At 57.4% G+C, this 22,774-nt stretch overlaps 13 protein-coding genes across 13 annotated transcripts; 7 read left to right on the plus strand and 6 right to left on the minus strand.

Annotated features, from left to right (window-relative positions):
• Positions 1-310: 310 nt before the first annotated feature.
• L226DRAFT_523341 (uncharacterized protein) lies at positions 311-2,565 on the plus strand (the record flags this gene model as incomplete). Its single annotated transcript, XM_067678810.1, has 3 exons — positions 311-348; positions 420-2,394; positions 2,455-2,565. The coding sequence occupies 3 exons, from the start codon at positions 311-313 to the stop codon at positions 2,563-2,565; spliced, it is 2,124 nt and encodes a 707-aa protein (XP_067535068.1).
• Positions 2,566-3,330: 765 nt separating this feature from the next.
• Positions 3,331-4,777, minus strand: L226DRAFT_76045 (uncharacterized protein). Its single transcript, XM_067687221.1, has 4 exons — positions 4,307-4,777; positions 4,145-4,233; positions 3,628-4,081; positions 3,331-3,563 (listed from the first exon to the last, which is right to left on the minus strand). The coding sequence occupies exons 1-4, from the start codon at positions 4,361-4,363 to the stop codon at positions 3,462-3,464; spliced, it is 702 nt and encodes a 233-aa protein (XP_067535069.1). The 5' UTR covers positions 4,364-4,777; the 3' UTR covers positions 3,331-3,461.
• A 1,440-nt stretch (positions 4,778-6,217) lies between these two features.
• Positions 6,218-7,524, plus strand: L226DRAFT_487262 (20S proteasome subunit). The gene is made up of 6 exons (XM_067677188.1): positions 6,218-6,278; positions 6,329-6,475; positions 6,532-6,635; positions 6,689-6,777; positions 6,836-7,036; positions 7,100-7,524. The coding sequence occupies exons 1-6, from the start codon at positions 6,276-6,278 to the stop codon at positions 7,390-7,392; spliced, it is 837 nt and encodes a 278-aa protein (XP_067535070.1). The 5' UTR covers positions 6,218-6,275; the 3' UTR covers positions 7,393-7,524.
• L226DRAFT_613340 (COX15-CtaA-domain-containing protein) lies at positions 7,466-9,348 on the minus strand. Its single transcript, XM_067686496.1, has 4 exons — positions 8,730-9,348; positions 8,181-8,674; positions 7,941-8,128; positions 7,466-7,884 (listed from the first exon to the last, which is right to left on the minus strand). Exons 1-4 carry the CDS (start codon positions 9,227-9,229, stop codon positions 7,576-7,578), a joined length of 1,491 nt encoding a protein of 496 aa, XP_067535071.1. The 5' UTR covers positions 9,230-9,348; the 3' UTR covers positions 7,466-7,575.
• Positions 9,349-9,456: 108 nt separating this feature from the next.
• On the plus strand, positions 9,457-9,909 carry L226DRAFT_523344 (bola-like protein; the record flags this gene model as incomplete). The annotated part of the gene is made up of 3 exons (XM_067678811.1): positions 9,457-9,637; positions 9,699-9,826; positions 9,886-9,909. The coding sequence occupies 3 exons, from the start codon at positions 9,457-9,459 to the stop codon at positions 9,907-9,909; spliced, it is 333 nt and encodes a 110-aa protein (XP_067535072.1).
• A 198-nt stretch (positions 9,910-10,107) lies between these two features.
• L226DRAFT_545944 (uncharacterized protein) lies at positions 10,108-11,037 on the minus strand (the record flags this gene model as incomplete). The annotated part of the gene is made up of 2 exons (XM_067682381.1): positions 10,108-10,970; positions 11,025-11,037. The coding sequence occupies 2 exons, from the start codon at positions 11,035-11,037 to the stop codon at positions 10,108-10,110; spliced, it is 876 nt and encodes a 291-aa protein (XP_067535073.1).
• A 1,441-nt stretch (positions 11,038-12,478) lies between these two features.
• On the plus strand, positions 12,479-13,265 carry L226DRAFT_463562 (WSC-domain-containing protein; the record flags this gene model as incomplete). Its single annotated transcript, XM_067675795.1, has 2 exons — positions 12,479-12,847; positions 12,924-13,265. 2 exons carry the CDS (start codon positions 12,479-12,481, stop codon positions 13,263-13,265), a joined length of 711 nt encoding a protein of 236 aa, XP_067535074.1.
• Positions 13,266-13,596: 331 nt separating this feature from the next.
• L226DRAFT_613344 (60S ribosomal protein uL1) lies at positions 13,597-14,632 on the minus strand (the record flags this gene model as incomplete). Its single annotated transcript, XM_067686497.1, has 5 exons — positions 13,597-13,805; positions 13,871-14,151; positions 14,232-14,345; positions 14,408-14,569; positions 14,628-14,632. 5 exons carry the CDS (start codon positions 14,630-14,632, stop codon positions 13,708-13,710), a joined length of 660 nt encoding a protein of 219 aa, XP_067535075.1. The 3' UTR covers positions 13,597-13,707.
• Positions 14,633-14,798: 166 nt separating this feature from the next.
• Positions 14,799-15,859, plus strand: L226DRAFT_535385 (uncharacterized protein). Its single transcript, XM_067680896.1, has 3 exons — positions 14,799-15,292; positions 15,400-15,533; positions 15,606-15,859. Exons 1-3 carry the CDS (start codon positions 14,971-14,973, stop codon positions 15,657-15,659), a joined length of 510 nt encoding a protein of 169 aa, XP_067535076.1. The 5' UTR covers positions 14,799-14,970; the 3' UTR covers positions 15,660-15,859.
• Positions 15,536-16,425, minus strand: L226DRAFT_76274 (uncharacterized protein). The gene is made up of 3 exons (XM_067687222.1): positions 16,286-16,425; positions 15,767-16,198; positions 15,536-15,700 (listed from the first exon to the last, which is right to left on the minus strand). The coding sequence occupies exon 2, from the start codon at positions 16,176-16,178 to the stop codon at positions 15,777-15,779; it is 402 nt and encodes a 133-aa protein (XP_067535077.1). The 5' UTR covers positions 16,179-16,198; positions 16,286-16,425; the 3' UTR covers positions 15,536-15,700; positions 15,767-15,776.
• L226DRAFT_553173 (Pkinase-domain-containing protein) lies at positions 16,307-19,303 on the plus strand. The gene is made up of 9 exons (XM_067682911.1): positions 16,307-16,425; positions 16,482-16,773; positions 17,064-17,122; positions 17,182-17,219; positions 17,294-17,347; positions 17,406-17,424; positions 17,475-17,567; positions 17,626-18,168; positions 18,220-19,303. Exons 1-9 carry the CDS (start codon positions 16,389-16,391, stop codon positions 18,864-18,866), a joined length of 1,782 nt encoding a protein of 593 aa, XP_067535078.1. The 5' UTR covers positions 16,307-16,388; the 3' UTR covers positions 18,867-19,303.
• A 473-nt stretch (positions 19,304-19,776) lies between these two features.
• Positions 19,777-21,199, plus strand: L226DRAFT_582184 (uncharacterized protein; the record flags this gene model as incomplete). Its single annotated transcript, XM_067685547.1, has 5 exons — positions 19,777-19,874; positions 19,934-20,018; positions 20,082-20,259; positions 20,345-20,503; positions 20,563-21,199. 5 exons carry the CDS (start codon positions 19,777-19,779, stop codon positions 20,853-20,855), a joined length of 813 nt encoding a protein of 270 aa, XP_067535079.1. The 3' UTR covers positions 20,856-21,199.
• L226DRAFT_535387 (uncharacterized protein) lies at positions 20,898-22,734 on the minus strand. The gene is made up of 5 exons (XM_067680897.1): positions 22,567-22,734; positions 22,404-22,510; positions 22,262-22,345; positions 22,127-22,211; positions 20,898-22,073 (listed from the first exon to the last, which is right to left on the minus strand). The coding sequence occupies exons 1-5, from the start codon at positions 22,712-22,714 to the stop codon at positions 21,055-21,057; spliced, it is 1,443 nt and encodes a 480-aa protein (XP_067535080.1). The 5' UTR covers positions 22,715-22,734; the 3' UTR covers positions 20,898-21,054.
• Between the last annotated feature and the right edge of the window lie 40 nt (positions 22,735-22,774).

The raw sequence follows: 22,774 nt of genomic DNA on the forward strand, positions 1-22,774 counted from the left end.
CCAACGCGGGGCGCTTTGCAGCGGCTCCAGATCCATCCCACACTTGGAGCTGCTATGGACGCTGCTCGCACATTGCCGCAATACGCATGCGAAATCGGACGGAGAGCCGAATTCACTCGTCCTATGATCCTGCCCCTAGGGTAGGGTTGGAGGCATGCGCGTGAGGGCGGGCGTGCACCGATCGTTCCCTCAATTGCCCCACGGCGTCGCGGACTATATACTCGCAGCTGCCCCAGTCTAGACCTCTAGCTTCGCCTTTGCTCCCGACGACGAGCTCGCGCCCGCTCGACATGTCCTCCGTCTCCCAGTGATGCCGCACACAAACGACTCCCAGAGTACTGCAGACGGGTATGTCGTCCTTCACGCATCTTTCTCTCCCCAGCCTCGAATAACGCGTCCGACACCCCACTCTTATGCAGTTCCAATGACTCTCGAGCGCTGAAAACAAAAGCCATACCGCCCACATTCATCAACCTCAACGACTGCAAGCCCATCCTATCCACCACCTCCACCAACACCGGCAACAACTCCAGCGCGAATGGAGCCACCGCTTTCGTCTTCACCTCATCCCGCACCCTTCGCGCGCTTCAGGACGAAGAGACCAGCAGCTTCCGCCGTCTTTCCCCAGGCTCGATTCCCCCTTCGCCCTCCACACCCTCCACTTCTGCCTCTGATGGATCTCTGCATCTCGCACGCAGTCGTGCCTCCCTCACGCTCTCTCAGCTCGTCAAGCACTCCGATGGCGCCGTCGACGCACGTTCTCTGCTCGGCCCCAAAATGAGGGCCGCAGGCTTCGTGAACCTTCCCAACACGCTCCGGTCACGTTCCGACCTGAGCTGCCCGAGCACTCCCTCATCCTCTGTTTTCACTTCGGTAAGTGCCCATATCCCGCCTACGCCCAATGCCCCTCCCAATTTCCCTCCCATCGTCTTCTTCAACCCCACGGTCGTCGCAACCGCGCCGATGTGGGACTATCAGAGCACCATGCAGTGGTCACTGACCTCGATGGAGCAGCAGGGAGTATCTTCGTCGAACATGTCCACCTGCAGTTCCGATTCTGCTGGGTCAAGCGAGTTCACGCCCGGCCCCAGACAAGGTTTCGCATTCACCCCCAGCCCTCCCGAATTCTCACCATCCTCGTCTGCATCTCCTCCCGTCCTTGAAGTGTCTCGTAGACCCGTCTTCCAGGGTTCGTCGAGCTCGTCGGGATCAGACTCGTTTGGTTCATCGTCTACATTTGCATCGGGCATATCTACATCGACATCGCTGTCGTCCGTGGAGGAAACTGACGAGGATATGATGAGGGATAGATCTCGGTCTAGCAAGGGCAAGGGAAGAGCCAGAGAGCTGGAGCCGACCGAATATCCTTTCCCCAGCGGTTGTGACTCTCCTCGATCGCACGGCTCTCGTGGATCCCGTGCATCCAGTGCGACGGCTTCGCCAACTGTCATCGGTGCTGGTGCTACTCTTTTCCCTTCGACTCGGCGACAAGACCTGCATATCACGAAACCACCCTCTCCTCGGTTTAGGCGGCGCTCGTCTGAGGAGAAGCGCGAGAAGGCCAAGAGTAAGGCCAAGAAGGAGACCACAGCGACGAGGGCACTACAGCCCGCATTCGAGCCTACCCCCACGTTTGCCACGGCGAAGCGGCCGGGTTGTGCGAGGCAGTATAGCCTGACGGAGCTGTGCGACTCGTCGCCGTTCGTCTGGTTGTCGAAGTCTGAGATGTTTGCTCCTCCAGCACCCATATCGCGTTCACCAATCCGAGACACAGTCGTCAGTGTCATCAGCACACCAGCCGCCTCGAGGCCTCGGCCGCCCGTCGACCCTCCTTATCCCCCGGCCCACCGTCACCGTCGTCACCATACGACTGTGGACGGCCGCTCGCACAACTCGGATCCAAGTGGACGCGTTCATCGAGTTCCAAGTGCCCCGCTACGCATGCCAACAATCCCCTCGGAGCCTGGGTCGCCTTCCGATCGCGAAAGCGAGAAGACGCGTAAACTAGGCCGAGCAGCTAAGGAGCGCGATGTTGCTCCCGCCGCCGGGCCGCAGGAGCAAGATCCTTCACGCGCACGCGCATTGCACTATGTCCCCGAAATGGCCGATCCACGATCAACAGATGGCATGTCCGCTCTGCACGGACAGGGCGCCACCGCCGACCTCGGCACCGGGGGCGGTCGTTCGCGGGGTCGAGACACCCGGGGCAAGATGCTGAGCGCATCGGAGACGATCGAGGAGCGGGCCGCCGCTCAGGCGCATGCCGACATGGACAAGGAGAAGGCTGAAGCGCTCGATGGACTAGCGGCTCTGGCGCTTGCCCACAAGGAACGCGAGTTCGAGTCTGCTCGGAACATTGTCGCTGATCGCGAGCGTACCAAGGTCCTGAAGCAGGTCAGTGCCTTCGCACGACTTACTGCGACGTCATGGCGTATTGACATGAAGGTCGGACAGAAACAACGCGCGCACCACAAGTTGCGCGGCAAGCCTCTCCATGACGAGCCTCCGAGCGAGTCCGAGACAACCATGGTGGACCAGCAGGCTTCTGTCGTCAAGCTCCTCTGAACGAATAGGGCCACGCGGCACATACCCTGGCGTATACGGAACGTCACCCCACCTCATCTACACCATGTCCTCTTCCCCGCCCTGTAAACGTTGTATTGGTATCATCTGGCTAATCATCGGGTCTTCTGGTTGTTACAGCTCGGACGAATCCTTGTTGGCTGTGCCATGACGTATCACGCCTCCAGGTTCGAGGGCCGCGCTTCACGCTGTAAATCACCGCATTCGCATACTCTCTGGTTCTGGACATTCGGTCTGTAGCCTCGCTTTCTGCCTCGCATGCTCCACCCATCCTCGCCTTAGCTGTTCGCTCGTCTCCCTTCGCGCATCCACGCTCCCACCACCACCTCTCCTCCGATCCTCGCCTAGTTCCCTGAATCTACAGCATCTATCACGAGTCTCCCATGCATCGTCGCTATCTTCCGTTCCGCGTTCTCCTGCATCATTCGCACATACCACCCTGCATGCACATCTATTTATTCGTTCTATGCTTCCAGTATCGCCGTGCTGCTCACTTCCGCCTACTGTGGAGTAATATCTTATACCGTGGCTTGACGGCTATCCTTCCCACCGGCATCGGTTCCTTCGCCCTGCGCCATATTTCAGCCCGCGAGGGCCATATAGATGTTGAACGTTGACGTCGTCTTCCGTGTTCCGTTTGTTCGTTTTATGTTACGAGTTCATGGGTGTATGCGCCATGCCTTACCGGCCACCATCGCTCCACGTCGTGTATGTCTCGTCACGCCTGCCACTGTGTCCCGATTCCCCACCCCCATCCTTCCCATCTCGTCGCGCCCCTGTGGACATTAATACGCACGCACTCGCACGCACCACCCCATATATTCGCGGGCACTCTCATATCCTCGCGGCCTGATCTTACGAAAATAAAGCGGACGTTCTCAGACACTGGCCTGTTTCGCTTGTACCACACACTGAAACGTAGATACACGATGACGCACAGTGTATATGTAGTACGCACGTAACTTCCGCGCCGGCCCAGTCTGCACTCAGTACCTACATCAACCTACTTACTTTAGTGCAATGTAATCGCTTACCAAAACGCACCCTCTGTCTGCGCTCCTGTCTGCGCTCCGGCTTCAGAGCTTCAGCGCTCGGCTGCGAGGGGCTTACTCCCCTCAACTCCAAGTGATTCGATGCACATCGACGTGCCGCCTCCAGAACCCGTGAGCTTTGCGCCCCGCTGCTTTCTGACGCCACGGACTGCGCGAAACGAGCCCTCAAAAGCTTGGTGGAGGGGCATCCGGAAAGTGTGTCCCCCGTTTTGGTTCCTCGATAGCATATTATGGCGCGCAAAAGGGGTTGCGGCGCTACGTGGCGGCAGCCGACGAACAAGCATGGAACTTGGCGTGTGGTGCATATGCACGAGGCGCTTCGTGTTGTAGGTCCGACAGCCGAGTATGGCGACATCGTGGGACCGACTTGGGTGGCGTTTATGACATGTAGTCCAGAAGCCGAGAAGTTATGAAGCGTTCTCGCCAGCCGACGGAGCGCCCGGACACTGTCGACGTACTGTATATCATTATGGAGGTTAACGGTAAGGGCAAGAAGCGAATGTACGAACACACCGTTCCAAACGGGATGTTGCTGACCGCTTGCATGGACTTGTCGTTTTCGCAGTGCATTTTGCTGTGTCAGTGGCCCTGTCTCATCCTGTCTTGGGTCACAATGAGTACTGGGCCGTAGCACGAAAAATAATGATGAATGCGTCCCACCGGACTGACACTTTCGTAGGACTAGACCACACGCCGACATCGATCACCATCCGCGAGAGGCATGGCATCGCGATGGCACGCTGGAAACCTTTCGGAAGCAGCAGCGCATGGGAAGCAGGAGATCCGGCGTCGATGCGGCTTCCGAGACGTCAGGTCAGGTGTGGTGGTCAGGGAGGGCAAGGTTGAGTTCACTCCTCGACGTGCCGAAGACGGCGATCTACCAGCGCAGCGAATGCGTTACCAACGCGGGTTGCCGTGTGGCCTTCTCACACCAACAGCGTCCGGCATTGCAAAGCAGAGCAGCGCGATGTCTATGGAGAGGTTCCATACGTTGGAGCTAGCCCACGAGGTGCGACTCATGGTTGTCTTCCCGGGTCTTTCGTGCTTTGCCTGTTCGCAAGAGCGCGTAGGCCATCATGTGCGCCGGGACCCGGTGCTCTGTGTTGGGGAAACGGCTCTTTGCAATTTAGTCAGGAGATCTGATTCCTGCACCGTAGAGATGGGGATTGAGCCTGATGCCCACCGCCACAACGACGAGGACATGACGTCGTGAGCGGAGGACGGGACCAGAGGCGGATACCTGCTGCCGCCACGGCGAGCCTAGGACTGAAGTGGAATGATTCGACAAACGTTCGATGTACTGCGCTCAGGTACAGGAGGACTCACTTTACAGTCGCACCCCTTGGCTTGAATGTGGAACGTGCGAGAAATGTCTTGTTAAGTTCTCAAGTCAAACGGCCTGAACCATCGCATGCGAGCCGTCTGAATGGAGGAACCGGATCCGAGGAAGAAATTGCAGCTAGTGCTATAGAATAGGTTCGTGGGGGCAGGTAGGTTACCGTCTCGTAAGTCCATGTCTTCTACGCGACCTCGTGCAACGGTTCGTGAACAATTCCCGTCGATCGCGGTGAGCGAGCCAACGGTACTGTGGGCTAAGTTGATGCCGCATCCAGCCCATGACACCAGGGTATGCACAGCGTCCGTCCTGTAGGTCCGTCTACGGGTCAGTTGCCGAACTCCGATCCATGACGCACCAAGGACAATCTTGGTGGTGTGTAGCGAACCACAATGCAGCTATCGAAAGCACTCGTCATCAGTCCAGCCCGTTCAGCGACCAATGTGGTGGGTATTCCTTTGCGTTTCGAGTCTAGCACTGACAGGACGATGATATGTCTAGGAGAACTCACCGACATGAGTCTAGACGACGGGCTGTTAGCGCCGGCCGCCGACATACTTCGGGGGAACAAGGAGAGGGTTACGTTCAGAACCGAAGGGGTATCGAGGCGTGCAGGTGTAACCGGCGGGAGTTATAAGGCAGCATCGCTTGCCGATGACGACATCTATGGGATGATCTCCGTCGTCGACTCCCGTACCTGTGACATCAGAGGCGGTCCAGGACAGGATCCACCGGCGATACACTGTGGGGACAGAGAACGGACCCTTGTTATACTTCTTGAAGTGAGTTGCATGTTGTCAGCAGGGACGTTGTCTGGTCAGGCATGGCCGGGACCTTGCTTCTCTGCATTGACTGGCCACCTGTGCTAGTCTATAAGACTGCTACTACACAATACTGAACAAGGCAATACTGACATGTTGATCTTGCTGCTGTCCCCATACGGCATATAAGGCACCATGACCGTTGGAGCACATAGGTAAAGTCTTTGGAGAGGCCTGGAATCCCGCTTGCGCTGTATGAGACGAGGCCGCTTGCGCAGTCAACTATGTAGTCAGTTTGAGCGACAAATTGCAAGTTATTGTATCCATGGCACACAGCACGGGCGAAGGGTCTTGTGAGGAGAGCGACGAGCGTATATCGTGGTCGAAGTCCAAGTTCAAGCCGCCGCCGAGCGCTAGCCCTACCATAATGAGTTTTCCCAGGAAAGGCAACCCTTGCGCGTCCGCGACGCGTCACCTTCAGCCCACACGCGCGCGGCGCTTGCGCATCCTCCTCCTTGCTCCTACCTCTCCCCCACCGCCGCCATGGTATGACCTACGACAGCACCTCTGGGAATTTTGCTTACATAGGGGAATAGTTCAGGAACACTTACGACTCCGATAACACCGTCTTCTCCCCTCAGGGACGTCTCCACCAGGTCGAATATGCCCTCGAGGCCGTGAAGCAAGGATCTGCCGCAGTGGGCCTGCGTTCCAAGACGCATGCTATCCTCTTGGCTCTCAAGGTGCGCATCACTCGCTCTAGATGGAGACAACGAGGACTGACGCGTCTTCACCCCAGCGATCGTTTGGGGAGCTCGCGTCCTACCAGCAGAAGATGTACCGAATAGATGACCATGTCGGGATTGCGATTGCTGGTCTCACGTCCGATGCGCGTGTATTGAGGTGCGTTTGTGCTCCTATGACTCTTTAGTACTCTCCCCAACGACAATGCCCAGTAACTTCATGCGGCAACAAGCAATGTCTTCTCGTATGCTCTTCAACCGCCCGGCACCAGTGAACCGACTCGTAGGCTCGATCGCAGACAGTGCGTTGCAGTCAATTTCGTCATTTCTTCATTGTGACCTCTGACGATGTACGTGCAGAGGCACAGGTTAACACCCAAGAATACGGCCGTCGTCCCTACGGTGTCGGTCTCCTCGTGATCGGCCAGGACAAGCAGGGCCCTCACCTTTACGAGTTCTCTCCATCTGGCAACTCATATGAATACTACGCTATGTCTATCGGCGCACGGTCACAGAGTGCCAAGACATACCTCGAGAAGCACTACGAGAGCTTCGCAGACTGTGCGTCTTTGTTTTCTTCCCCCTCCCACCCGGTTGAAGTTGCTCAATATTATCGTCATACAGGCACATTGGAGGAACTTATCAAGCACGGTCTTCATGCACTCCGTGAAACCCTGCAGCAGGACAAGGAGCTCACGATCAACAACACCTCCATTGGCATCGTCGGGCCCGGTGGCGCGCACGAGGAGAACGTCACTCCCGAGGGCAACTTCCGCATACTCGAGGGCGACGTCATCCAGGTCTACCTAGACAGCATGATTCCCAAGGAGACTGCTGAGGGGGCGGCCCCGCAGGCACCTCCCCCGGCACCTGCAGGCGCCGGGACGGGGGAAGAGGATGTGCAGATGGGCGAATGAGCGAGCGCATGTTGAGACAATACCTTGTAAAACTAGATACGACTGCAACGGCTTTCGCTATTGGACATCACAGAAGTGTGGGTGCGGTGTATGAGTTGTGATGCATGGTGATACTCGAAAGCAAATACAGCGATAATTATATGCTCTACAGGTAAATCCTCCGGGAAAGAGGAATGGTGATGATTAGTGGACGCTCTTCTTGCTATTCTGCAACGCCTGCCGCCAAACCCTTGCGGCCTGACCAGGTCTCCGCAGAGCGATGAGCAGGTGGATCATTGTCGTCAACAGCGCCACACTGCCTGCCTGGTGGGCGGCAGCGAGGGGGATCGGGACCAAATACAAGAGCGTGGATATGCCGAGGAGCACTTGGACGTTTGCCATCGCGAATGCAGCGGTCGCCATCCGCTTCGCCAAGGGCGGGAGGACGGCCCTCAACGCCGGGTTGCGCGCTGATACGTACAGTGCCGCAGTTGCGATATAGGTAGTGATCGCCTGGATGGTGGCAGTCAGTCCTTGTACTTTCATGTTGCGTTGCAACAGCTACGTACCAAGCACCGGTGGTCGAACTGCACGGTCGTCGGGTTCTCGAAGATGTTACGCCACCAGAGGTCCGACCGGTCAGGGCTCTTCGCATATGCAGGGTCGAAAAGCTCGTCAGATGGGGGCGCAAGGCGGCCACCCATGAGCGGAAACTCGTTGTACAGCAGACCCGCATCGAGACCAGCCACGAACGCACCTGCGCGCAAGGCGTCAGAAGAGGAGTGGTTGATCTAACAGAGGTGACATACCGGACAGCGCAGTCAAGAACACCAGACCAGTGAGCAGCTTCGAGTTCCGCGCGAAACGCTTGACGTTCGGGTTGGCGAGGATCTCCTTCCACTTTGAGCCGTCCGTGAGTCCGCTCCAGGAGCCCTTCTTCGCGTACCGCCAGTCCATGAGCGCAGAGAGCCCCGTGCCGAACATGCCCGCGTACAGGACGAAGGCCGTGCCTAAGTGAGCCGCAAGACGGTACTGTGACACTCGGGGAACAGCTCCCGGGGTTTCCATAAGTGAGTCCTCGAGACCCGACTTGACCATATACCATCCAAGGGCACCCTGAGCTCCGATGAGGAGGGCCATGCCGAAGAGGTTCTTGGGCAGGGTCGCGGTGAGGCGTTTCCGGAGGGCAAAGTAGGCGAGCGGGACGACGAAACCAATACCGATGATACGACCGAGGACACGGTGGCCCCATTCCATGTAGAAGATCTCCTTGAACTCGTGCAGAGACATGGAGTGGTTTAGCCTGTTCACCAGGGGTTCAGCGCACGGTCAGACCTCGAGATTGTGGTATAACATACAGCTTAAACTCTGGGGTGGCCTTGTACTTCTCAAACTCCTCTTGCCATTGCGCCTGCGTGATGGGAGGTAGGATGCCAGAAATGGGCTTCCACTCCGTGATACTCAAGCCGGACTCCGTCAGACGGGTTACACCTCCAACAACGATGACCGCAAAGACCAGCACGGCCGACCCAAGCAGCCAGCCTCCAACCGCGGGTGGTGACAGTACCGGGAGCTCCTGCGCAGGGACCTCCGCCGCATTTGAGGAGAAGAAACGAGGGTCGAACGCACGGCGGGGAGCAGCTGCACGGAGAGCAAGGCTCCTACTTGAGCTCCACAACGCAGGTCTCTTCAAGGACCATGCTGGTGCACTCGCGCGAGATAATGAAGGGAATGAGGACGGCTTAAGGGATGTCTGGTGGAGGAAGCGGAGAGACCCTAAGCCTTGACGCGGGAGGTGCGCGAGCGTGGCAGAGCGGCACTCGAGGGCGACGCCTCGGGCGCACAGTCCGGCGAACATCCCGGTCTCCTGTGCGTCGACGAGGTGATGGTGGATGTCGAGGAGAGAGTTGTGAGCGATGCCAGGCCGCGACCAGCAGCCACAGACGTGGTGCGGTAACTGTCGGGAGCCTCGATCGGGGATATTTTGCGCGTGCAAGCGGACGCGCCGGTCTGGTTCGTCAGCGCGATGTGCGTCTGCCGTACTCGCACAAGTTGGACGCGTTCCAGCTGTGTCCAGATCCCCCCATGTTCTCTCTTGCCCTCGCTCGGCGAATAGCGCGCCCCGCATTGGTGGGAAGGCCCGCGACTGCATTTGCACGGTGGTACGCGGCGCAAGCGAACTTCGCGACGGAGGGGGAGAAGGTGATACACGACAAGCTCACTGAGAAGTTCAGGCCCACTGAACTGCATGTCGAGGACGTCTCCGGTGAGCATGCATGTTGTGAACACTGGAAACATGTGCTAAGTGTCGCTGGGTCGCTTCCTAGGGGGATGCGGGACGTTCTACAACATCATCATAGCTAGCGACGAGTTCAAGGGCCTGTCACTAGTGAAGCAGCAGAGGCTTGTCAACCAGACTTTGAAAGAGGAAATCCAGGGCATCCATGGTCTACAGGTACGTTGTCGTACAACGTGTATCGTCCATATAAGTGGGAGAACTCAAGTGTTTCGTAGCTCAAGACGATGACACCGAAGTAGCTTACTCACGACACTGTACGACGGTGACATCACTTCTGCACGCGTCCTTCTCCCGACCATCCCACACAAATTCTCCGAGCTTGTACGACGAATAGCAAGACGAGTGAGGGTTGTTGTCTGCGGTGATACAGGGCATATATCTACATTACAGCAAGTATACAGTACGGTCATTCCAATATATTACACGAGCTCACCAGCTCAGTCCTTGGCATTCAAGAAAGCATCCAGCTCTGCGTCCAGTTCCTCCTGGGTAGCTTTGGGTCGTGGTGGTCTCCTCTCGTGTGTCCTCTCCCTGCCATCCCTTCCACCCCTCCCGCGGCGTGTGTGAGGATCCGTGAACCTGTCCTCCAAGTCCCGCCTTCCCCCATCCCCCGGACGCGACCGTCGAGGGAGCTCCGCCATAACACGGGACGCAAGCGAGTCAGGGTGTGCACGGATTTGCGAGGTACGCTCTAGCAACGTCCGTCCGTCCGTTCCCATGTGGTCGGAGCGCATCCTCGATGGTGGTGACGGTGGTGGTGCATCCTCATCCTCCGCCAGAAACCTGTCCAACTCGTCGTCGAGCTTCGCCCTCTCCTCCGCCTCCGCGATGGGATCGTTTCCTGGTCGCCGCTTCTTGGGGGGCGGGGGACCTTCTTCGAACGTCTTCCCTGCGTTCTGCCCGTACTTCTTGTAAAACTCGCTCTCCTTCTTCGCCCCACGCTTCTTCACGTCCTCCGTCCGCGCCCACCGCATCCGCAAGATACCCTTCAGACCCTCGCCCATCCCAAGTGTCGCGTTGATGCGGTCTTCCGCGGGCCATATGGCCACGGGAATGGGTTTAGCGGTGACGGTATTGTCTTCGAGCGACGGTTCCTCGGCGAGCGACTTTTGGAGGACGCGAAAGGCCGCGCGCGCATCGCTCTTGGATTCGAACACTAGAACGCACGTGGTGTCGTCAACCCATTCAAGGCCCATGGGACGCGCGTCGAAGTGTGTCGCGTACGCGAAGATGTTGGAAGTGGGTAGGTGGGAGATGGGCGCGCCATGAAGTAGGATCGCGTTGTCCCTGAGTTGGGACTCTGCACGCGTCATGAGCCCCTCCGTGTCGGCTGTGGGAATGAAGCAATACGTACCTGGCTCGTCCATGTCGATGTCCTGAGACCCGTCTTCATCTTCGTCGTGTCGACGCTGCACCACATGACAATGGTGGCCCAATGGAATAGAAGAGAATGGAGGACGGAGTCTCCCAGATCAGGTCCCACGCGATGATGCGTATTGCCGTTGCAAGCGCACCTTTCCGACTCGAGGTTTGGAGGCGTCGGAGAGTAAGTAGACTTTGGTACTGGAAATGCGATCTGCCAAGGAACGCCCAGTGCTGTCGCTGGATTCAGCTACAGTAGCACCGGGGTCTGGAGGGATTGGGTCATCGTAGGATAGAATGGTGGTGTCTTCTGCGGGGTCGACGAGAGAATTCATGATGAAGAGAAGCTACTAGGGCGGTGGCAGTGGCAGAAGTAGTGGCAGCGCGAGGTAAGCGCTTAAGCGCTTACACGACAAGGACAGCGTCTAGGCTACCTAATGCGGAACCACTTACCTGAGAAAGCGAGGCCCTCACTGGAATCGAAGGGGCGTTCATGTTTGACCACCTCGCACTCTTCCGAGTGAGATCAGCAAACCGTCCAGCACCACGCTCACCTCCATCGCTTGCGGACACAGCGCCAAACAGGAAGAACTACCAGGGTGAGTGCTTGTCTGGCAACTTGAACTTGAAGGACGACGGTCGTGACTCTGTTGGCAGCATGTATCCATCCATATTTGCTATCCCAGCTCACGTATTCGATGGCGTACTTGACTGGGACCCTCTTCTGCCAAATTTTGACATAGCCGGCCATACAGTCACCGAGCTCATTGTGCCGTTCGTTCCACTCCTAGTGAGTCCACTTACAAATCCGCCCCCTGTTCTTCGGCTGCAACTGACACCGTACCTTCCTGGCCGCCTTCATCCCACCTATAGAACAACAGATTGAGTAGCAGCAGGAACGAGTGATCCATCTCTACTGATGGCTATTGGACCCGCAGGTACGCTACCGTCGGAAGCCGTCATGTCCGCCCTTCCACCGACGTGCGTACCTGCCCATCACCCTCGGGCGGTATCTTGCCCAGTCGGACTCGCACCCCTTTCTTCGGGCTCGCATGCTGTACAACGACGCCCACTTTGATAGCGACGAGGGTCGGATTCTTCAGCCTTCCACCGTTTCCCCGATGAACTGCTTGTGGTCTTTGGCCGGCGGCTGCGTACTCCTTCAGCAAGTTTCTTTCCACACCGAACGGCGTCCGCCTCGGTACCCATGCGGATCCCCAGTCTGGCCGGTCTGTTCTGCTGAGCGACGTTCTTCGATGACTGTCGCTTCAGAAGTTGTCCTCGAAATACTTGCCTCTCGTTCTCACTGACGTGCTACCCTTGCATCTCGTACCTCATCGCCAGGCATAAAACGCCAGCCGTATGCAATCGGTCTCTCCTCGGGTCATAGCATAGTGCCGGTTGACACCCTCCCAGACCTGCCAAGCAACGGTAGCTCCCCGAACCATGGCCCGCCTCGCTCCCGCGTCCTCTCCGCTCACGCTCCTCGTCATCCTCCTCCTCGCCCGCTTCGCGTACTCGTTCGCGACGCCCGACATCCCGCTCAACTGGACAACGCTCGCCTCGTGCGCCGTCGACAACCCCGAGCGCATCATCGCAGGCGACATCACGACGCAGACCGCGGACAACACGCCCGCGTCGTGCATCGAGTCCTGCGCGGCGCAAGGGTTCGGCTACGCGGGCGTCGAGTTCGGGAACGAGTGCCACTGCGGGACGGGGCTCAACGACGCCCTGCAGAAGGCCCCGGACTCGGACTGCAACGTCGCCTGCGCGGGCGACAGTACCCTCGCTTGCGGCGGCTCCTGGCGTATTCAGGTACGGCTCACCCATTCATCCAGATCCCTCTTCGAAGTCCGCTGATGTCCGCGTTATGTGCTGCTGCTACTTTCAGGTCTATACGATCTTTGCCTTGCGTCCGGGGAGCTGGGCTTACCAGGGCTGCATCGCGGACACCCCCGACACGCCCGCCCTCACGGATTCCTCCGCGCAGGCTCCCTTCGCTACCAACCTCGATCTCATCAACCAGTGCCTGCAGGCGTGCTCGCGCCTCGGCTTCACATTTGCAGGGGTCGAGAACGCCGGGACGTGCCAGTGCAGCAACGGCGGTCTTGCGACGGACTCCCAGAAGATGGATGAGGCCGAGTGCAACTCGCTCTGCCCGCTCCCGGGAGATGCGGGCTTCGAGTTCTGCGGAGGTGTCGAGCGCATGGCTGTGTTCAAATTCACGGGGTGAAAAGGAACCATTACCCAGTTCTTTGTTAGACTCTCATTTCTTAGAGTTTTTGGTGCTCGCAGCGAAGGAAAAGGTCGGACTGTAGTTCGTAGTCTCGCTGTCGTGTCTGCTTTCGGGTTATATCTGTTGGATTAGGCCAGTAGGAAGGTCACTATACCACTTGTATGATGCTTCGAATCGTTTCAGAGAGATTATCCAGTGTGTTCTGTTTCATGGATGGTATTGCTACATACGACGGAAAAGCCCATGATACATATGGCCATAAACAGAGAAGATGTCAAGCAGAAGCACAAGTCACGACACAGACTGTCAGCTCCCAATCAGCTCCAGCCCTCCCAAAGCTGTTGGTATAAGCGTGCGGGCCGTGTTGCATAGCAGCCTGCGCGTGATCGTGTCCTGCCCGAGCGTCCTCCCCGCGAGCATAGACGAAGCCGGAGACCGTCTAGTAGAGACGGATCGGCTTGCCCATCGTCGACTTGATGTGCAGCGACTTGACGTTCTGCCAGTTCTTCTTGAGCAGGGAGACGAGGAAGTTAATGCCTATGAACGCAGTGGGTCAGTGTCAGTCGCCGCATATAAAAGGTGAAAGGGAGAGGAAAACGCACTCAGCATGACGTTGGCGAGAACCTGGTCATCGGTCATTTGGACGTGGCCGACGGCGACACCCAAGCAAAGGACCTTCTTGAGCTGGAACTTGATGGTCGAGCGGACCTCGTTCAGCTTGTTCGAGAGGTCCTCAGCATGCGAGACGGGCGTGGGGAACTTGCCCGCCTTCGAGAGACCGGGACCGAGCAGACGGGGGATCTGCTTGATGAGGGCCTCGGAGGCAAGGAAAGCATCGTAGCTCTTGGCGAGCTTCTTGACGAGCTTCTTGTTCTTGTTGAGCCTAGGCAAATGCAGGGGGTCGTGTAAGCACTGCGGTAAATTGCAGGCGGGATGGGATGGGTAGGCGGGACGAATACGCACTTCTTCAAGTCATCAACGGACTTGTACTCAAGGTCGATCTGCTTGGCGCGGTCGATGTCCGCAGCATCAGCGAGAATACAGATGGACATGCGGGGGCGGGGGACATGGGGAAGCCTGCACGGAAACACCGGGTTCACATCGACTGCAAGGTCAGAGAGAGATGGGACAGAACGCACTTGACGGTACCCGAGAAACGCTTGTCACGCTGCGGGTCGTAGTTCTTGAGACCAATCTGGAGCTCGACGGTCTCGACGAAGTTGCGCTTCTTCTCGCCGTTGGACTCGGCGAGGAGCTCCTTGATGGAACCCCGCACGCTTGACACTGAAAGCTTGCTTCCGCTGTTCGTGGTCGCAGATCAGCACGCTAAGCCCGCGCAGTACGACGGAACATACGAACCTCATGTCTTTTTCGTTAGTTTGTCGAGTCTTGAGGGCTGCTTGTCGTTGGCGATGACCGCTGCAGCGCGTACCCAAATCTTTGGCGGACGGCTGGCCGTGGGAATCAACTGTATAGCGTGACAGACTGAGAATGTGACAGAGTCACCCTATCGGGCCGAATGCCGCCGATCGTGCCCGGGGCCGGCACGACGCGTCCCCTCGCGATGCGGTCACTCCCACGTGTCGTGCCCCGTACTCAAGCTCGACGTTACCGTACTCCTGCTTCCGCTCAGTCATAGTCCTAGCCTTGTTGCCCGTCTGCTCCTCTCCTGCACCTACGCTTCCCGTCACGTACGCCCACCATGATCTGTCGCGCATGCATTCCACATGTTCCGTTTACTCGCGCAATTGGCATCCCTGCCCTACGACTCGCGCACACGTCCGCTCTACGTCACGCACCTCTAGCGACCTCTACCCACTCTCCAGCACCCTCGAGATCACCACCCCAAGCGCGTGAAGTGCTGTCATCTCGGTCGTTTTCGACAACATCACGGAGGCAAGCCAATGAGGACCCTAACCTTCAGGCCATGTTCACGCAGCAACAGAAGCTGCTGAGGCTCTTGCAGGACAAACCGGAGGTGCTGGATAACATCAAGGAGTTTGTTACGTTGCTCCAAAACAATGGTGCGTTCCATCGTGCATGCGTGGCACGTTATGTAGTACTGAATCAGAGTCTGCATTGCTTCGGTGCGTCTCCCGGTCTTGTTGAATCCGTGGGTCGTTTCCTCCAGGCGTGGATGTGCATGCTGGGCAGATGCCGAGCAAGATGGACATGTTCCGGCTGCTCATGAAGACGGAAATCCGCGAGAGCGCGATGAAGATGGCGGCGGCGTTCCAGGAGGCGGGAATTGATCTGCAGTCCAAGGTTAGTACGCTTCCGTGACGACTGGAGCCTCCATCGAGCGTTGTGGCTGACACTGCGGCCTTTGCTCCATAGGACATGGTGCAGTCGCTCATGGCCATGCAGAAGCAGTTCAAGGGCGACAAGTGAGGTTGCCTGCGCGGGCGACTCCACGACGCGTCATATTTGTTCTAGGACATTGTATCATATAGTCGACATGCTTATCTACCGTACGAACCTGCTATGTATTCACTCACTTAGCTCTCTTCACAGGGGGTTAGGATGGGTGCAGACGCGCCCCGTGGTGCATGGATGGAACCAGAAGCCGTTCATGGTGCGATCATGAGTGGGTGAGTAGTGGCACACTGTCACGTCCGTCCATATCCAGCGATAGAGTTGCATCGACGGGGAAGGATATGTGAATGTGTGGGTGAGACACGTCCATGCGATGGGCACTGTCGACGATCGCCGCGTTCGGGAGCGTCTTGAGCGTCGAGTGTTGCTTGAAAATAGCTGCGAAGAGGCCTGGGCCCGGCGGGGACGAGGAAGACGCGGTGGGGAGGAACGGTGACGGACGCGTCTCAAGGGGCGGGAGGAGCGAGGAGCAACAAGGGCCCGTGCGGGGAAATCTGTCGTCGGTGGAGCGTTGACTGCGACTGAGAGACGCATGCGGCGGGCAGCCAGGCGCGCTGCGCATGGTGGACCAGGACAGGCTGAGTGAGCGAGTGCGATGACGTAGTGAACTTTGGATGACGGCATGGAGCAGCCTCACTTGCCTTGCCTTCAAATCTCTCCTGTCCGCCCCCGCCCACTGCCAGCCACACTCTTCTTCCGTCTCTGTCTCCGTCCGCACCCCCGCATACACCCACTCCACCAGCCATGCCCACCGGAACTGGCGTAGTCGACGCGTTCAAGAGTCAGTTCATTGCACACCGCGTTCTGGCGGAGTTTCACTCACTCCGTGCCCATCAGATCTAATCCGTCATGGAAAGAACCACCACTCCTCGAGGCAGCAGGACGATGCAGCCTACCAGCACGCCTATGCCCAGTCCCAGATGCAGCAGCAACAACAACAACAACAGCGTGCTGCCGAGCAGCAGAGCCGTCAGCAGAAAGAAGCTCAGCAACAACAGCAAACTCAGAAGTCGTCTCCGAAATACAAGGACCACGTCGAGCAAATCGTCCAGGAGGAACGCGAAGCCAAGGGCAAGATGCCTGTCTACAAAGGCCTCGAGAACTACAAATTGCTAGAGAAGATGGGCGAGTGAGTGCCTAGATACATCCCTCCGCTCTATCCGTTCCTCGTCTTCTGGCTGGCTAGAGTCATCACCATACGCGCGCTATGTCATCATAGCTCCCGACACCGCTCCGCCCTGAGGCCTCCGTCCCATAAGCTGCTGATCGCGAGTGTCAGGACGCGTCCGACGATGTCGGTGGCTCGATTGTTCAGGTTGCGGTCGTTTCTACAGTTCATCGGACATGACATATTTTCTGTCTATCCTCCGCTTTGATATCGTGCGTGATGCAACAGACTGACTGACTATTCCCCTGCAGCGGTGCATTTTCAAACGTCTACAAGGCCATCGATCTCCGATCTGGCCAGAAAGTCGCAGGTAAGCCCACCGACGTTGGTCGTTCGCTGCCACATGTGGATCGACGTGCTTGTTTCCAGTCAAGGTCGTGCGCAAGTATGAACTGAGTGCTTCTCAGGTTAGTGTTCCGCTCCTTCTTCCCCCGCCTTCTTAATTCATCATGTACCTGTGTCTTGTGCGCCGTGTCTGCAGGCCGGCGAGAAGCATCTGAACCGCGAGTTCAAAAAGAAACCGCGGGTCACAGAGGTGCATCTCATTTGCGTATGTTGGTCTCAAGGCTGACGTTATTCCTAATACTGCGTAGAGGGCGAACATCCTCAAAGGCATGTACCCCTGTCACGCTCGCACAGTGTCCCTCTGACATTCGCTCCAGAGGTTCAAATCATGCGTGGAATCAATCATCCATCAATCGTCAAGCTCTTGGCATTCTTCGAGTCACTGGAGCATTACTTTTTAGTGCTCGAGCGTACGTGTTTCCGTGACGTACGTCTTGTCCTGCTGATATGAACGGATGCATTTCGCAGTGATGGAGGGTGGCGAGCTTTTCCATCAGATCGTCAAGCTCACATACTTCAGCGAAAACCTCGCACGACACGTCATCGTCCAGGTCGCTCAGGGCATTCGATACTTACACGAGGAGCGCGGTGTGGTTCATCGGGACATCAAGCCGGAGAACCTTCTTTTCGACCGTATACCCATCGTCCTTTCCAAGAACCCACCCCCGAAGCAGTTCGAAGAGGAGAAGGAAGACGAGGGCGAGTTCATACCCGGTGTTGGCGGTGGTGGCATCGGCAAAGTCAAGATTGCAGACTTCGGCCTCAGCAAGGTGGTCTGGGACGAGCAGACGATGACGCCATGCGGTACGGTGGGGTATACGGCGCCCGAGATCGTCAAGGATGAGCGGTACAGCAAGAGCGTCGACATGTGGGCGCTTGGCTGCGTCCTCTATACCTTGCTCTGCGGCTTCCCACCATTCTACGACGAGAGTATTAACGTCCTCACCGAGAAGGTCGCGCGTGGACATTACACATTCTTGAGCCCATGGTGGGACTCCATCAGCAACTCAGGTACGCTGCTGTCTTCGTTTGACGGAGCTCACTTTGCTGACCCTGAAATAGCCAAGGATCTCATCACGCATCTCCTCTGTGTTGATCCTGCCCAGCGATATACGATTGACGAGTTCCTCACACACCCGTGGATAACGGCCGCACCCGCACCGCCACCGCAGCCTACACCTTTCAGCAGCGTACCACGGGCCCTCGACTCTCCACTTCTGGCAGAGGCACGCGGCGGTGTCCGGGAGGCACGGTCACCGGGCCTGGCCACTCTCAAGGAGGCGTTCGACATCACGTACGCTGTGCACCGGATGGAGGAAGAGGGAGCCCGGCGGCGTGCACAGAAGGGCGGTGCAAATCGTGGCTTCCTCCAAAACCTCAACGAGAGCGACGAAGAAGAGGAGAGCGTATCAGTGATGCAGCCACCTTCAGGCGCTGGCGCGAAGATGGCCGCGAAGCGTGCAGTCCAGGGCGACGCCTACGATGGTCGTGCGGGACAGCGTGACCGTGGTAGGAGGACAGGCGGCGCTACGAAGGGATTCGAACTTGACATGGAGGGTGCCACGCTGCTCGGGAGGAGACACAAGCGCGGGGCGGACGGCGGCATCGCAGGCATCGGAGCGCATGGTGGGAGTCCGCTCACCCAATCTACGAGGGAGCAAGACCATGACCTGATGGAGACGCCAATGTCACCGATGCGGGTGGACTAGTTTGTATCGGTTAGTGGAACGTCGCGCTTGCGCTTGCCTTTGACTGTTATAACTTCGCATTCACATCCGCCACACGTTGTATCACATCATATCCCCGTTTATTAGATGTCACCTCCGCCGCCAAACGCACGCGCTGTTTGCTGGTCACATTGTGTGTACTATACATGGTATATTTTATTGTATTGTTACGATTCTTCACGACTCCTTCCTCGCTCCCCAGTCCCCGTACGTACTCTATCCCCTATGCTCGCACCGCCTCGATACCGCACTTTGATGCATCTTCTGTCCATGTTCATTCACGCATTCACATAGGACAATCAGTACCTACTTCTAAGTGACATGGCATGTATAATCAGGTGGAAGCCCCCTTTATGGGCCTGCCTGCCCAGCGAAGGGTGAGGAGCGACTCGATGACTTCTAGGCTCTTTTCTGCGCTCAAACGTTCCTCGGCAGAGGTTATACGCTCAGCACTCCAACATATGTAACCTTGTGAGTCCCAGGAACGATTACGCGAAGGGCAGTGTGCGAACTGTTCGGGAATCGCGGTCTGGGGCCTGGGCCTCAGTATCTCTATGATCATGTGACCGCGCCTCGCTTGGACGCGTTCTGCACGGCATCTGCCAGCGCCACACGACATCTACTCAAGACGCTACCTCCATCACCAGTCTACCTTTCGATTCATACCGTCGTCAACAGAGTCGTGCAGCCGAGCTTCCTTTATGTCACTGAAACGCACTTTCTCGCATGAGGCACCGTCTACTGAAAGCTCTGCCAGTGAACGCGACGGCAGCGAACCTGAAGAACGCCCCAGCAAAGTTGCTAGAAGAGCCAACCCAGTGCAATGTGCTCCCGTTACAGATACTAACGGTAGGTTTTTATGCCATGGGAGGCATGTCAGGATGTCTCAGGGATGTTTGCTTACGGCGGTTTCTCAGACACACTGTTGATATTCAATTGCCCCCGCACGTCCTGGTCAGGGATAACATCCTTGAAGAACGTGGTAGTTTTGTATGTGCGCCGTTTTCCAAAAGAAATGCCCTGTGTCCCTTGTGTTTATGTTTCCATAGCGGAGACTCGTACAGCACTCCAGCCACAACAGAGCCCGAACCGAACGACGAGGACGAAGAAGACGCGGCAGGCAACGCGACATGGGTAAGGAAACTGACATTCACCAGCACCGTGTCCAAGCGAGCTGACGTTGGAATGTATATGTAGGTGGACCACTTACAATGCCGATTAGGAGACCGCATAACAGCATTCCACAACTTCTCTTTCCCTGGGTCGACGACCGAGGACGATTTGGAGACGCAATTGACGAAGTTCTTCGCTAAGTTTCCGCCGAAACGCTCCCCGCAGTCTGATCCACCACTGGACCCCTCACGTACATCTTTCGGTGAGCAGCGTGCCCGGGTTCATATACGCGTGCCGTATGAATCTGACCATATGCAATGCGCATGATCGGCTGGTCTGGTGGGCAGTTCTTCACCTGGGCATTAACGACTGCGGTGCGACGGACGAGGACGACCTCGACGAGATCGTTGAGAAGCTGCTGGATGCAGCACACGACCTGTACGTGAAAGCTGGCGCACGCAACTTCATCTTCATGGATGTGATCCCCATAGACCGCACGCCTGGAGGTAAAAAGGTTAAGCGAACTCCATCCAGGCACAATGCGGCTGACGTAGCCCCATTGCAGCGCAAGCCACCGACTCGGAGGACACGATGCGCTCGCGAGTTGAGGTTTGGAACGAGTCCCTGCGCACGCGCGTCGCCGAGTTCGCCGAGTCGAGTTCTCGAGCCTCGGTCTTCCTCTACTCGACGCACAAGACGTTGACAGAGGTTCTTGACGACCCGGAGGAGTTCGGCTACACTGTTGAGGACGTCACGGATGAAGGCGGTGGGATCTGGCTGGACGACATACACGCTACGTCCAGTGTCCACAAGATACTCGCAGAACGCTTTGCAAAGACGTTCTTCCCGGACCTATAGGTGTCCTGCACTAGGGACCGCAGAGACGGCGACAGTGACCAGGCGAAGAGGGTATTCAAAGGCAATTCTTTCACATCTAGGTATAGTACAATCCAGCAGTACCGACGACATCCAGAGGTATCATTACATGTACAAAAGTATGGTATAATCACGTCGGATTCTATATCACCGTTCATGGCCACAGCTCTGAGCTCAGCACTCAGTCGTCATCGCTATCATCGCTGCTCGAGTACTCGTCATCGTCGCCGAAGTCGACGCCTCCACCAGCAAACTGGTTCAGACTCAACGGCTGGCGCTCCGCGACAGGCGACACCGCGCCCGCGAGCCAGTCGTCTTCGTCCTCGCCTTCTTGCTCGGCCTCCGCGGGGTTGCCCCCCAGTTGGTCGTTCAGCATTTCCTCGAAGGCGTCCATATCAATCTCCTCGCCCTCTGGCTCATCCGCCTGCGGAGCTGGAACTGGAGCAGGAGGTGGGGCAGATGCGGGAAGGGAGAACTCAATCTCCTCCATCTCGATGACTGGCGCCGACACAGGCGGCGGCACTGCAGGCTGCACCGGAGCGATGGTTGACGGAACCTCGTCCCATTCTTCCTCCTCAGAATCAGACACAGCGGCTGTCGTCGTGATGGGTTGTGGCGCAGGCACAGGCAACTGGGCGGCGGTCGGAACCGCAGATGCTGCGAGCGTTGAAGGCAAGGACACGGCAGATGACGAGTCTGGGAAAGACAACGAGACGGGTTGCTTGGGAGGTGCCTCTTTCTTTGCTTGTGCAAGCTTGGGCTTCTTTGGTGGTCCCGGGCGACGGATCTCTAATGTCTCCTCGTCAGGACGTTCACGTTTCGGTTTCGTCTCAGCAGGCGTCGGTGGGATGGGAGATGCTGGCGGCTTCGTCTTAGACTTCGCAGGAGCAGTGGTTGGCGAGGGTTTCGCAGGTAGACCATGGACAGAGCGGCCAACAGGTCTAGGAGCAGGCGCTGGCTTTGGTGAGGGCGCGGGCGCGGGCGCGGATGCCTTAGGGGATGATAAACGCGGAGGCGCGGTCTGCTTCGCTTTCGGCTGCCTTGCAGGCACGGAAGGTCTGGATGGGGCCTTGGCCTTGGGCTCGGGTATTTCGCCTTCACTCTCCTCTTCTTCTTGCCGCTGTGCAATTTCTGGCGGCGGTGGAGGCGCGCTGGACGATGATGATGACGCCGACGCCTGTGGTGGCGCTACGGGTGCGGCTGAACAAGGCTTCAGCCACCGGCGGTTATGGGAGATGTACGAATATACCCACGGGAACCAGCATATCGAGGCGTACGGACAGTCTTCGGATCGTGTTGGAGAACAACCATAGTGTCCAGTTTCTCCAGCAGGAAGGTCTGGGGTGGCGAGTTGGAGGAATGTTGAGGGAAAGAGATGGTGGACGTACCCCGGTCTGTTCGTCATATATGAGAACGCAGTCGAACTCGCGAGCATTTGTCTCAGTGCCGGTGTAGTTCACTCCGTGCTCATTCTAGCATTGAAATCGAGATGAAGGTCGGGTGGTCTTGAAAGAGTCTAGCATGACGCACCTGGGTGCTGGGGCGGACTACCGTGACGTTCGAAGATCCGGTCTCCGTCTTCTTCACTTCGATAGTCCCAGCCTTGGTGGTATCTACGGATTCGGGCTTGAAGTTGTCTAATCAAGCGTAAGATTCTCCTGAGCCATTCGAGGGTGCACAAGTGATCACTTACACCGGAAGGAGTAGAACTCTCGAGAGTACTTCGCAGCCTTAGCATCGACTGGCACACCTTTCCGGGCTTTGAGGGTTCGCGCAAGTGAGTTCCCGATGGCCACTTCGTGCTTGCCGGCCGTCCAAGGGTAGTTCGCGAACGTCGCCATAGAGGGTGGTTGGCAGAGGGAAGAGAACAAGCAGCCGGCTCAAGGCCTCCCCGACTTGCT

Source organism: Lentinus tigrinus (assembly GCF_003813185.1).
Source record: "Lentinus tigrinus ALCF2SS1-7 unplaced genomic scaffold L226scaffold_13, whole genome shotgun sequence".
In the NCBI taxonomy this organism is placed as follows: Eukaryota; Fungi; Basidiomycota; class Agaricomycetes; order Polyporales; family Polyporaceae; genus Lentinus; species Lentinus tigrinus.

Coding starts and splice junctions, on each gene's coding strand:
- L226DRAFT_76045 (XM_067687221.1), bottom strand. CDS start 4,363: ATGCCATGCCTCTCGCGGATGGTGATCGATGTCGGCGTGTGGTCTAGT. Junction 4,082..4,144: donor CATCCCGTTTGGAACGGTGT/GTTCGTACATTC, acceptor GTACGTCGACAG/TGTCCGGGCGCTCCGTCGGC. Junction 3,564..3,627: donor GACAGGAGCGCAGACAGAGG/GTGCGTTTTGGT, acceptor TACTGAGTGCAG/ACTGGGCCGGCGCGGAAGTT.
- L226DRAFT_487262 (XM_067677188.1), top strand. Junction 6,778..6,835: donor CGTAGGCTCGATCGCAGACA/GTGCGTTGCAGT, acceptor ATGTACGTGCAG/AGGCACAGGTTAACACCCAA. Junction 7,037..7,099: donor CTACGAGAGCTTCGCAGACT/GTGCGTCTTTGT, acceptor ATCGTCATACAG/GCACATTGGAGGAACTTATC.
- L226DRAFT_613340 (XM_067686496.1), bottom strand. CDS start 9,229: ATGTTCGCCGGACTGTGCGCCCGAGGCGTCGCCCTCGAGTGCCGCTCT. Junction 8,129..8,180: donor GTTCTTGACTGCGCTGTCCG/GTATGTCACCTC, acceptor CCTTGCGCGCAG/GTGCGTTCGTGGCTGGTCTC. Junction 7,885..7,940: donor AGTTCGACCACCGGTGCTTG/GTACGTAGCTGT, acceptor GCCACCATCCAG/GCGATCACTACCTATATCGC.
- L226DRAFT_535385 (XM_067680896.1), top strand. CDS start 14,971: ATGATCTGTCGCGCATGCATTCCACATGTTCCGTTTACTCGCGCAATT. Junction 15,293..15,399: donor TACGTTGCTCCAAAACAATG/GTGCGTTCCATC, acceptor CGTTTCCTCCAG/GCGTGGATGTGCATGCTGGG. Junction 15,534..15,605: donor GAATTGATCTGCAGTCCAAG/GTTAGTACGCTT, acceptor TTTGCTCCATAG/GACATGGTGCAGTCGCTCAT.
- L226DRAFT_76274 (XM_067687222.1), bottom strand. CDS start 16,178: ATGCGTCTCTCAGTCGCAGTCAACGCTCCACCGACGACAGATTTCCCC.
- L226DRAFT_553173 (XM_067682911.1), top strand. CDS start 16,389: ATGCCCACCGGAACTGGCGTAGTCGACGCGTTCAAGA. Junction 17,220..17,293: donor ATGAACTGAGTGCTTCTCAG/GTTAGTGTTCCG, acceptor CCGTGTCTGCAG/GCCGGCGAGAAGCATCTGAA. Junction 17,568..17,625: donor TTACTTTTTAGTGCTCGAGC/GTACGTGTTTCC, acceptor TGCATTTCGCAG/TGATGGAGGGTGGCGAGCTT.
- L226DRAFT_535387 (XM_067680897.1), bottom strand. CDS start 22,714: ATGGCGACGTTCGCGAACTACCCTTGGACGGCCGGCAAGCACGAAGTG. Junction 22,511..22,566: donor AGAGTTCTACTCCTTCCGGT/GTAAGTGATCAC, acceptor ACGCTTGATTAG/ACAACTTCAAGCCCGAATCC. Junction 22,212..22,261: donor TATATGACGAACAGACCGGG/GTACGTCCACCA, acceptor TCGCCACCCCAG/ACCTTCCTGCTGGAGAAACT.